Source organism: Canis lupus, chromosome 13, assembly GCF_011100685.1.
Source record: "Canis lupus familiaris isolate Mischka breed German Shepherd chromosome 13, alternate assembly UU_Cfam_GSD_1.0, whole genome shotgun sequence".
Taxonomy (NCBI): Eukaryota; Metazoa; Chordata; class Mammalia; order Carnivora; family Canidae; genus Canis; species Canis lupus.
Window position 1 is genome coordinate 33,992,850 of NC_049234.1, and position 12,608 is coordinate 34,005,457.

General features: G+C 49.9%; 1 protein-coding gene across 3 annotated transcripts in view; it reads right to left on the reverse strand.

Annotated features, from left to right (window-relative positions):
• Positions 1–1,703: 1,703 nt before the first annotated feature.
• The window catches only part of FAM135B (family with sequence similarity 135 member B), a 277,653-nt gene continuing 266,748 nt past the window's right edge, over positions 1,704–12,608 (reverse strand). For all 3 annotated transcript variants that reach the window (XM_038555598.1, XM_038555597.1, XM_038555599.1), the window contains 6 exons: positions 11,552–11,643; positions 9,749–9,846; positions 8,431–8,582; positions 6,340–6,450; positions 4,807–4,920; positions 1,704–4,457 (listed from right to left, as the gene is read on the reverse strand). In XM_038555598.1, the coding sequence (XP_038411526.1) occupies positions 4,252–4,457; positions 4,807–4,920; positions 6,340–6,450; positions 8,431–8,582; positions 9,749–9,846; positions 11,552–11,643 (773 nt within the window). In that variant the 3' untranslated portion in view covers positions 1,704–4,251. The remainder of the gene's footprint in view (positions 4,458–4,806; positions 4,921–6,339; positions 6,451–8,430; positions 8,583–9,748; positions 9,847–11,551; positions 11,644–12,608) is intronic.

The following is a 12,608-nucleotide window of genomic DNA, read 5'->3' on the forward strand; positions in this document are numbered from 1 at the left end:
TTCAGCTCAATGGACGTGTCTTGGAGAGATGCCACTGTCTCACACAAGTGAGGGTTCATCGAATACTCTGTCATGGTCCCAACACAGGAAAACCTGGGTCCCAGGCCGCCATTTCCACTTTGTCCCTTCCATTTGCACATTGTGCTGGTGCCCTCCCCCCACCCATGGGCTCCTCCCACGGCTCCCTGCGAACCTGGCCTTCGCCACCTCACCGCACCTGTGATTTTCCGCGAGCCCCGGCCCCACGCATCCTCCATCAGGACGGGCTGCTGTGTTTCTCTCTGCATGTCTGCGTTTGCTCTGTGACCGACAGCTGGCCCGTGGCCGGCTGCGACTGAACCGGGACAGGAGCTTCGGCCAGCTGTCAACTGAGCCCCGGGCCCTCGCTTGCCCACATAAACTGTGCTCAAGAGCGGTTAGGGCAGCCACCCCCACCTCCACGGCAGGACTCCCCCCTGAACGCTTCCACCCACAAGCAGAAAAAGAAGAAAATGGTAACAATAATGCTCAATTGCAATAATTTTAACCAAACAGCCCTTCCCTCTTCGTGGCTGTTTACATGATGCTGTTTGCTCGAGCTTTCCTCCATGAGAAGCCGGGGAGACACGTCACCTGTATCGTTGGAAGTGAGTGGAGGGTGAGCCCACATGGCTCTGGGCTCCCCAACAAGTTGGGGGGGGATCGGGTCTGTCTTACGAGCTAACCTGGGAGAAGGATGTGAACACAGGGGGTTGGGAGAGCCCCCGCTTCCAAGAGGAAATTCTCCTCCTAGTGTGAACGATGGGATCTCCTCCTGGAAGAGCAGAGGGCCCCGCAGGCTGGCCGACTGCTCACTCCTCTGCCCCGTTACTCCGGAGCCCGGCGCCGTCTCCATCAGCCTGTCCAGTGAGCCGAGGGTCAGGGCTCCCCCCCTTCGAGCCTTTCAATAATTCTGCTCCTTCTTGGAGTTCCCCACAACCGACCTTCACCAGGCCAGCCCTGACTCAGTCCTGGTGTGTGGCCGTGGACTCTCTTGCAGAGGCCTCTCCTGACCCTGCACATCTCCAGTGTGGGCTGGGTGTCTCTCCTCTGAGCACACTCCGATCCCTATTCCTGGGTGGCGCCGACCTCCTTCACTTTCCCATCTGGGACTGGGCTGCAAGCCACTCACTCTTACCTGTACATCCCTGGCACAGCAGTCCCTCAATACATATTTGCTGAATGGATGAATGAACTAATGAATTAATAGATGGATGGATGGATGGATGGATGGATGGATGGATGGATGGATGGATTGATGAACTGATGGACGAGTGCCCTTGGTGGTGACACGCTATGCAAAGCAAATATCTTGCTCACAGCCTTCTGCAGGGCATGGATGATGGGCCTCCAGCAGCACTTGCACCTGCCCCGGGGCCTCGCCAAAGCCCTCCTTCCATCAGATCGTCCTAACAAGGCTGCCTCTCCCTTGTGATCTTTGTGGCGGGGATTGTGCCCTCCATCCCTGTGCTCCCATCTGGCATGGAGGGAAGTCGCTCGGCAAACACCTGTGGACCGTGGGTGCCAGCAGGAGCCTCCCCTCTCTCCAGCCTCTCCCCAGGCTCATAGCACTCCAGCGCTTTCAACCTGCCTTCGCGCCATTAGATTAGCCACCAGGTGACTTTAAGTTCACATCCACTTCTTGGATGAATTTGGCTTGTGAACAATGGATTCCAATCAATCTCAACAGTAGCAATTTTTATTTCTACCTACTTCTGAGAAACTTAACCATAAAAACAAAACAAAAAAAAACCCCACAAAAGTTATGCTAAGAATGAAAACATACTAGACCATTATCTTGGCAGGCATTTTGTTTATAATTTTATAATAAATAATATAATGTCCCTGTTTTACATTATATATATATATATTTATGTATATATATTAGATATCTATACTTCAATAGAAAGAGACATAAAAAAGCCTTTTCAAATGAGGCATGACACGCAACACTGGACACTCTTATTTACAATATAGAGATGTACTTTCTACACAATAGAATAGATGCTCAGAGGCCAGAGAGGGTTTACAAAGACAGCAGATCACCCCCATAAAAAAGGGGTGCACCATGCAGCTGGACGTTTATTGCCATTAGTTCTCACTATGTCCAGACAGCATATTGAAGTTAAAAATGGCATCCGGTTATTGGAAAAGACGATGGTCATTGGATTCACCCTGGCTCCATAACCACCGGCTACACGGTCTTTCAAGTGACCGAGGAATGACAAACTTTGCTGATGGGTATCGGAAACACAAAATGAAATGCTCTCATCAGAGGGGCAGGGCTCCTCGTTTGGCCAAAAAAGGAGAAGTTGCTACAAACGTATGGTCCCGCACTGAGCATGAACACTCGCCTGGACCAGGAAACACAACGTCATGGGCTCCACTGCAGGAACCCATTCCTCCTGGGTTATACTGCGTTCGGTGTTCACGAGCAACCAGTCTACGCACATCGAGAACTTGGAAAAATACCCACAGGACTTAACTGATCCCATATGGGTTAGGCCTAGGACAAAATGAAAGTTTGCAGAAGTCCCACAGAGAAACTCTGACTCCACCGTGTGGAAGTCTGCCTTTGGGGCTCATTCAACTCCGCCCCCACCTTCTTTCATGAGAAACCCACCAGTCTACCATCCTGCGAAGCTGCCTACCTGCACTGGTCTCTCACGGTCTGCGCTTGTTTCTGCAAAGTCCCATTGTTAACACGGGAGGACTGAAATTCTCAGATGGGCCAAGATTTACTTGGTTTTAAGACCATGGCACTGATGACCAAAGGGCTCGGTCCAGGCGCTGAGACCAGGAACCTGGTGGCAGATTAGTTTCTGCAGGTTAGGAGGGGAGTCTGCAGAAATGGGAGCTTCTGCTTCCTGAAGATGGGTCTCTCGGGTGAGTCATCCCTACCTTCCTGGTTCACCCATTCCTTCAGTGTGACTAGGTGATTCTCCAGGCTTCCTTTAGGCCAAGAGTGGGCTCAGTCTCTGGAACCCTATCAAATACCCTGGCAATTTCCAAAACTTCCCTTATGTGACTTACCAGTAACAATTTGAGCTGGGTCCTCAATCTGGCTGCTGTCCTCCTCTCTGATCTCACTGTCGTCCCTGCCATTTATTGGTTTTTATCAATGGTGACCTCTCCTAGCCCTTTATTTTCCTAAGGCAAGAAGACATTTCTATTGAAAGATAACCAGCACCTTCTTAGAGCTCCCCTGAGGTTTAATCCAGCACTCCTCCGTTTAGATGTTTCTCCTTCCACGGAGAGGAGAAGCAGCTGGCCATGTTAATGGTTTTATTTGTATTTGTATTTTTTTTTTTTTTTTGCAATTGCATCAGATGCTAACGTAGCATTTCTTTGGAAGAATTTCAGCAGGAGCTTCACATGCATGCATCAACCTCAGTGCCCCCTTCTGCTAGGTTTGATCTAAGTCCGTTTTCCCGACTACAGACAGAGATTTAAGCAATCACAGAAATAATCTGTGGGCCAGGGCTCTGCATAGACAGTCTGGAGGAGTGGGTGAAGCAACTCATCCCCACCACATTCCTTCTAGTTGTTTTTCTTTGTAACAAACCTGCATTTCCCAAGAGCATCGCCTTTGTCCGGCCCCCGTACCTTAAATCCCATACCCTACCCCACCCACTGCTGTTAATGAAAGAGAATCGGAGTTTATAAAGCATTCCTTTGCCCCTTGTTGAGAAAACATGAGAGAGAATGATCGTGTGGGCATCACATTGTCTTGCACAAGTGGCACATTTGAATCTAGTAAGGATTATATTTACACAAAGACGTTCCACTTCCACACAGAGGTTAACCTGAGTTCTGAAATGCTTGTATGCACTTAATTTAATCAGAATGATAAAGCTATGAGCTAGGAACATACCAGACAGACCTAGTAACACTGGAGCAATCTCTGTGAGCCAGGGGTAGGTAAAAGGTGGGCTCACCAGGTCCAAGTATTCTGTTTCTTTATTTTGTCATATTTTCCCTAGAAAGCATCTTGAAAGAGACTCCAGGTGGCTGGACAGGTTCGGACAAAGTCTTGTCGGTGACACTACCGGACCGGTTCAGCTTTTCCCAAATCTCCGAAATGGAAGCACCTGGAATGGCCGGCCCCACCCCACCCTCCCGGCCACGGCGCCTTCCTCTCTGAGCTCCGCCTGGAGTGGCGGAGGGCCACCAAGGATGTCTCCGCTAACGCGCTCCCGGGGTCGCAGAGCTTCTGGCCCAGCCCCCAGGCCGCTACTTGAAGTAGTTGAGCCCCGCCACCAAGAAGAACTTCTCCAGGAAGAGCTCGGAGTCCAGCACGGCGATGTGGGCGGCTCGGCCGATCAGCGCGTTGGCAGTGTTGGGCAAGGCGTGGAACACATTGTGGCGGATCAGAGTGCAGTCCTTGGCCTCGACCAGAGGGCGCAGGAGGTTGTTGATCATCTCCGCATACACGGGCCCTGGGAGGAGGGAGGGAGGGGAGGAGGTGAAGTCAGGCCAGCGGGATCTAGAGAAAAGCCCGGGGTGTCCCGGTTCCTGTCCCCGGGCGCCCTCGTGGGCATCGGCAATTTCCTGAATTTTACTTGTGCTTTTTATTTTTCTTTATTTGTATTTCTTTCCTGAAGCTCAATTTGCCAACATACAAGTACATGGTTCATTTCGGACGCAGCGTTCAATGATTCATTAGATTGCGCGTAACACCCGGTGCTCGGCCCATCGCTGCCCTCCTTCGTGCCCATCACCCAGCACTCATTTTTTTTTTTTTTTATCAGAAAGTCGGTTAAAAAGGAGACATGAAATGTGGCTTACCTGTGTGTCTGTCCTTGAGGGCAGTTTTACACATTTCGATCCTGGCGGAGTGAAATGGCACATAGCGATCCTGGGGAGAAGCCACCAGCACGACATTTTTGAAATACTGCAGACCTGCAACGAGCCAGGAGGGAGCTTTTCACCAGGTCCTTACCTGTGTGCAAACCAGGTGCAGCCCCGGGTTTGCACAGGGCAGTGTGGACTCATCCTGCAGAGGGGAAAGGCGGGGAGCCCAGCTGGCTGCGACACTGTTGCTGTCCCTGCCTCAGGGAGAAGGGGAGGCCGTCAGAGAAGCTAAGGACACAGGAGCAAGCTACTCTCAGGAGGGAGAGGTGAGCAACATGCAGCTGATGACGGGGCCTTTCTGCGTGGCCAGCGCTAAGGATCCCCAAGGAATAAAGCCAGGACTCTGCTCCTCCTTCTCATGGGGACAGCTCCTAACTGCAGTGCTCCTCCCGTCACCACTGGATGAAAACAGCCCCTGAGCGCGCTTCCCTGTCTGCAGCCCGTCCCCGGCGCTGAGACAGAGGGGTTGGAGGGCACTGCGTGTTCCCACGTCCTCAGAGCCCAGCACTGGCCACAGACAGAGACCCTGCATTGCACCCCACCCTGGGCCTGCTGCCCACACTGCCCCCAGTGCCTCTCCACCACATCCCGAGACCACCTGCTGGGGTCCAGGCTGCCTCACTGACCAGGGCTCTAAACACCAGCCCTCTCCCCATGCCAGGACAGCTCTGCATGGTTGCCCCAGCTCCCAAGCTCTCGGTGGTGACCACAGTGCTCTCCAGACTCCTCTCTGCATAGTCCTCCTCCCTCTTATCCGCCTGGGGTTAGGTGGGGGAATCCTGAAAGCTCAGCTTGGTGCAGAGGGACATGCTGGGTCAGGGCTTGCCCGGAGCCTCACATTCAGAGAGGTGCAGAGATGTCAGCAGGGGCGGTGTTCACGGGATGATGGAGAGGGTGACATGGGACAGAGGCTGGGCCAGTGGGTTTGCTCGGCCGGTCACCTCTCTGCTCCCTCAGTGGACACACAGACAGACCCCTGCTGTCCTCTGCTCATTTTCACAACACAGGCAGGGGCTCCGACACTTCCCATGAAAGCGTGACCTCTGCCCTGCTGGGAAGGACCCCTGTCTCCCTGCTATGGTGTCAACCTAAATGGACGGTGCTCACCTGCCCTTTCAGTGGGCGGATCTGTACTTGGGAAGGAGCAGTGAGTGGGCTCGCAGACCCAGGGCTCATTCACGATCAGGGCATGGAAAGCCTGGCAGGAAGTAGAGGCTACAGCTTTCATGTGGGCAGATGACCTCTACGCACACCTTGGCACATCTGTGACACCCTTTCTTGGGAGCAGCTGGTTTCCTGGGTAGCCGGTGCCTCCCTAGGAGCTGAAGAGCCTGGGCACGCAGTACCCCCTGACCTTACCCTTCCCTGCGTGCATCGGCGCCCTGATGGAGTGGTTCTGGGTCTCAGGGCTGGACCTCCAGCTCATGCTCGTGGCCACAGCAGCCTGCTGCCAAGGAGGGCACTCACCTGTTTTCTGGCTTAGTTGGTAGAGGAAACATTTGCGCAGATCAGCGTTATCCCTGAAGGTCAACTGCAGAAGGGACCCAGATTTCTTTAATTTCTGCATGAGCCACAAACCTAGAAAGGCCAAAAAGAAACAAAACAAAAATCAAAATATAACATAAAGGAAGCCAAAAAGAGAGATTGATCTGAAACTGAGATTTTTTAGTTAATTTTAAAATAAGAGACTAGTAGACGCTGGGGCAAATTATTGGGAAGCTGGAGGAAAATCTGTCTCATGTATTTGTGGCAAGGATATAAAATCATCCTGCAAAATGACACGGCGGCTGGCTTCAGGAGTCAGGACACCTCTGTACCCTTTGACCTATTCGACGTCCTCTCATAAGTCTAGCCTAAGGAAACAATCCCAAATATAAAGCCAGTGTATGAACGTTCCTTACAGATCCACACAGTGCGTGGAAGAACCGAAAGCAGACTTCTGAGTCAGAGTCCAACCTGACCTCGGTTGGATATGACCAAGAGGTATCTGGATCTCAGAAACGCTGACGAGTATGGCGCCACTGTGACAAAAGTGAGCTTGATAAAAATGCAAGGAAACGGATATAATACAGAACTTTTTGTAATGTCGCAAGATGACAAGTGTGAAAAAAGTTCAGTGTGGTTTAATCATTTAAAGCTGCCCAACGATGGCTTCCCTGGTTTGTGAGGACAGAGACACTGGCAAAGGGACGGTCCTCCATTCATTACGATCAACGTTTCAAATGATGTCCTTAAAATAACAGAAAGGTGGTTAGGGCAACCGGGGACCACTGAAGTCTTTGTTAGGAGTATGATTCAATAAACCAGTTCTTGGGACACCCAAGTGGCTTAGTGGTTGTGCATCTGGCTTTGCCACAGGTCGTGATCCCCGGGTCCTGGGATTGAGTCCCACATCAGGCTCCCCGCAGGGAGCCTGCTTCTTCCTCTGCCTGTGTCTCTGCCTCTCTCTCTGTGTCTCTCATGAGTAAATAAATAAAATCTTAAAAAAAAAAAAAAAAGAAACCAGTTCTTACTATATGTGACCTGATGCCCCCGGTGGGCTGCCATCTGCCAGCCATGGTGCTCCTACAGATACCAGCACCTGGGTAGTACCCATGCGGCCTGCAGGTTCCTCTAACCCCATCACGTCACATGAGGCCCTTCATCATCAGGCTTTTGCTGAGAGCTTCACTGCTACCTCCTGCCCCTCTAGCTCATCCTATATTTCTGTCACAAAGAGCCACCTGTGGTCTACCGATTATGCCACGCTTCTATGTTGTCACACCTACTGTTTTCTTCTGCACAAAAAACTTGTCCCACCAACTCACTGTCTTGGAAATTCTGTTCATTGTCTGAGATTGCTCAAGATTCCTTGAGCTTTGCTTCCTTACACTCCATAGTGTCCCTAACCTGACAGAGGGAATTCTGAAAGTCTCAAAGCTATGGGTCGTGTCATTTCGTTCCAGCAAGAAGTATAGAATCCCGCTATGATTGACGTCTCATAACTGTAGTCAACTTCTTTCTGCCTTCTCCTGCTTAATCCTCAACAATTCGGATACACACACGGATCTGATGGACACATTTATAGACATGCACAGGTACACACATACCTATGCTTAAAAATCATAAATGTATCCATACATATACACAGACATACATACAGACATTAGCTCTGTTTTAAAAATAAGGAAACTAAGTAGCAGGGAGATTAAACCATCTTGTCCAGAGTTGTCCCTACATGTGTGGGGTCAGAACTTGGCCACAGGCTTGCCCTGGCAATGATATGATTCAAAGCCCATTGCTACGGGCTGAGCGAAGGTGCCACCTATGTGGTCTTGTCCAGCCAGGACCCCAGGGCATCAGCCTTCCATTCCCAGACAAGGTCTTGGGTGACATCTAGTCTGACCTCACTGGACTCACACAAGAGAGGCCCTCTTTGTAAGACCCAGGTCTTCGGTTAGCATCCCACGCTAGGAGAGGCTCCAACGCCATAGGATTCCACCAAGAACCTGCTTCTGCTTTCATCTTTTCTCCACTCCAAATGGATTGTGATGAGTGATGGGCTTGGAGGAGTCTTACCTGTACTGACCAGCGTGCTGTTGTTGTACAGGGTCCCCAGGTGAGGCCCAGACAGCGACAGGAATGTATGGAGTTTGTTGAGGTAATACCGAAACCGGGGCCGTGTGAGGACCGACCGGATGATGATGTTGCCGAGGGAATGGCCAATGAAGCTGTTAGGACAGAAGTCACACACGTGAGTGTGGCTGCGGGAGGCCAGCTGCTATGTTCGGGAGCACTGAGGGGTCGCCGCCCTCCTCCACCCCAACTCGGGAGATCTGACAAAGAGGGCTTCCAACCCACCCTCATTGGGTTTCCAGACTCTGGTCACAGTGAGCCTGAGATGGAGACCCGGGGCACCAGGCCTCTGCCACCCAGTGTGATCAGAAGAAACATGGGTGTGTGGCCAGGCTCTGTATTGTTAGAGCAGCCCTGCCTGTGCTCTGTGTCTCATCTCTGGCCACCTGGGGGTCCTGGTCATTTACAGGGTGAAACCCCACTTCCTTGGCTGTTCATGACCTGACTTCTGACTCCCTCTGTGATTTTATTCCTTGCCCATCATCATTACAAATGTATGGAGTTGCCCACTGCCAGCCCACGCTGCTGGACGCCCTCGTATGCTCTGCTTCAGTCACAACAACTCACACATCTGAGGATCCAACACATCATTATTTTCAAGTTGAGTGCCTGTTTATGGAAACCCTACCACATGAGAGGTCCATAGCTCTGCTCATGGTGAACACAAAACAGGCCAAGAAAGGAAACAAACGTTTGTCTATGAAATTGTTTTACCTCGCTTTTCAACCTCATCTCCATAGGCCTCTGACTTCTCATTTGTAAAATAAAGAACTTATAATTTATCTTGGGGGCCTCAAACAACTGATACATGTGGACTCACCACCATGTCCACATACTGCATGCTAAAGAAAATGCAAGCCATAGACTATCACCTTAATCAGGAAACATTTCAGCCAAGCTAATTTTGGAGTAGAAGGACTGATATCAATGCTCGTCTCACCCAGCAGGTGCAGAAATGGAGGCTCAGAGGTTTGGAAAGCCTGAGACAGGCTGCATGGTGGAGTCAGTCCTCGGACTCTAACACAGGAGTATTTGAAAAGCAATCCAAACCTCAGGATTTCTGAGGTCCAATCCCCTCCTACTGAGCTATGAAATGTTCCTGTCTCCACTTGCTTCTGCTCTGAAAGTCACCTAACCAGTAAGCAACAAGTTAGCTTAGGAAGGTGGTAGACAGAAGGCATCACGCTGAACTTGTATATAGTCAACACCCAGAAATATCACCCTGTTCCCCCAGCATTAACTACCTGTGGATTCCTTTTACCTAATTCGGGATATGGAGAGGTTGTACAACTGGATGTGCTGAATGATTTCATCCAACAACCGATCCGTCATGGTATCAAAATCTGCAAATGTGTCCATCTGGAAGAAGAGAGAGGGAATGGGTGTTGGGTGGGGTCACAGTGAGACCAGGCTCTGTGTACAAGCCCACCTTCTTCCATGGCGGAACATTCTGGGAGGACACCTGAGCCTGATGTTGGGGTAACAGATGAGGGTTCGGCACCAAGGAGAGGGGCCCATAGATAGGGGCTCTAAGACACTGGAGAATCCTCAGTCAGGAGGCTGGCTGGAAACCAATGGGAGAAGCAGGTGGACAAGAGCAACACGCACACAGCATCTACCAACAGGTCATAATGTGCCAGGGGCTTCATGTGCCTGTGGACTCCTGGCCCCACTGCACCAGAAGGAAACAGGCTCAAGCGGAAGCCCATGCCACCAGGACTCACACCCATGCCCATGCTCTTCCTCCAGCACAGCTTTGGGACTGCACTAGCAGGCCATGTCCAGAGAAGGATCCAAAGCCATCCGTAACTCAGCAGGGGTGGTCAGAGGATACAGGCATAAAAGGATGAGGAGAAACATCATATATGACTTTGAAAATCTGAAAGGGCAGACATGGGAAAGACATACTGCATTGGTGTATATAACTTCAAAGATGAACTTTTGGAAACCGAAACCACAGGGAGAGAGATTTGGGGTCAAGATAAAAAACACTTTCTCATAAGTGGAGTTGTCCTACAGTGTTGTGGGCTACCTGGAACTATGCCAAGAGCCAAGCTACAAAGTTGGACAAGAGGCCTCATGAATATTCATGAGGGTGGAAAGAAGGAGCAAAAAGAAGGCCTGTGGCTCATTGTCACCTGCCACACAGTGGTCCTTGAGGGCACTGCAGGGATGCAGCACTGGTCACTTTCTTAGTGTCCATGGAGTTAGAGAGACCCGTGCTTGCAGACCAGCAGGCCCTGTGAGGGCAGCTTCTCTTCCCTGGGGCGAGCCTGCCTCCTCCTGAGCCCTGCAGAGAAGCATGCAGCCTACTCCTCACACCAGTGTAAGGCTTGGGTAAACTATTTACAACACATCTAAGACAGATGCTGCTGTGTTCACTACCCTCTAGCCTCTCAGACGCTGTCTCTTCAGCATTTCTGTGAATTTAACACGATTTATTGAATAATTGGTAGTCATTTTAAGGCCTGAGTTGACCTTAATGAGAAATGTTTGGAAGACACAGTAGGTTTAAAAAGGTACCAAGAACTCCCCAGCCAGGGGATGTAATTCTAAAGGGATGTACTAGAAATCCATGTTTATGAGGTTTAATTTTAAGCAGTAATGACAACATGTTGTGGAATGTAATCATTCTTGAGTGACCATTCCACACACACAGACATCAGTTCATTATCTCTGTCAAGACCCAGTCAAGTCATCCCTATGGTACCTCAGTCATATCCTTCTGCCATGGGAGCTGCATGACAGGGGCTAGATGATGCCTATGACAGTGCCCTTAACCTAGTAGAGATGCATGGACACCCAGATCATTTATGCTCTGAGCTTCCACCTACCCTGGGGCCCCGGCCACCTGACCCACATATTCTTACATCTTACTCTTTCTTAACCCTCCCCAAAAGGAAACAATGAGTCTTTTCTTTCCAGACCATCTAAGTGCCTGAAGAGTGTTCTTTGGCGAGGTCCCCTTCTATCTGAGCATCCACAAACTATCAGGGTGGCTTTAGGAGGCTCTTGTAGACACAACTCAGGGATTCTCTCAATTCTGATGTTTTTGTCGTCATACCTGATTCTTCTCTGACATTAGGAAGTCCAGCTTTCCTCCAGGAAGCCCCAGTTCTATGAAAGTCTTTACCAGGCGGAGGTCTGCACTGTTCCCTAAAAACAACAGATAACCCCACCCCAGACCCATAGTTACTTATATGAAAATGGACACATGAGGGATTTAGGTCTCCCTCTTCTCCCATTTTTCTTTTTTTCTTTTCTTTTCTTTTCTTTCTTTTTTTTTTTTTTTAGTTAAGCAGATAATAAAAACAATGAAAACAAATCCAACCTAGTGGTCCTACGCTCCACCCCCTCAAGCCCTATCCCCTGGCACCCTGGCACAAGGTCAGGACCTTTCTAGTAGTCCTATCTCCCTGGACGTACTCACTGATCTACAAACATGTGGTTCATGAACATTCCACACACAGCTGCAAGCACACTGCCTCCTCCTCTTCCACAGCCAGTTCTGTTCACTGAGGACATTCTGCATATGGTACCACTTGATGGCTGACATGGCGTAACTGACATGTCATGTCCCATCTTCAATTTCCTGATTAATAAAAAGACTAGTTCTGCTACCTACAAGCAGCCATCAAGCCCCTCAGATGGGCCAGTTAGGGCACAGGTTTGTGCAATAAAATAACTGCCCTTAGGACCAGGAGTTATGAATGTGCCAGCTCCATGGATGCCATCTGCTCCACAGTGACCACCAGGATGGAGGAGTAACAGCTGAGGAATCTAAGAGGCCACTGCTCATAGAAGAGCATCCTTGTAGTGTCTGAAGTAAAAATCATGTGGAGAATGGATCCGCTATAACCCCAAAAGCTTCTTATTCAAGGATGGTTAAGTGTACACTTCATGTAGGCTCTAGGGTTCAGTTGCATCCTCCTGAATTTTTGACCTATTCCTCAGATGGATCCCTGTAGAGTCAAGAGTTAGAAGCTACTTATTGGACAGACAGGGAACCTACTTTACCAAACAACCAGAGTTTCAAAGTAGTTCGTAAACAATATTACTTACAGTGCTATAACCATAAGCTATATCTTTAGAAGTGATATCATTTACAAACAACTTTTATC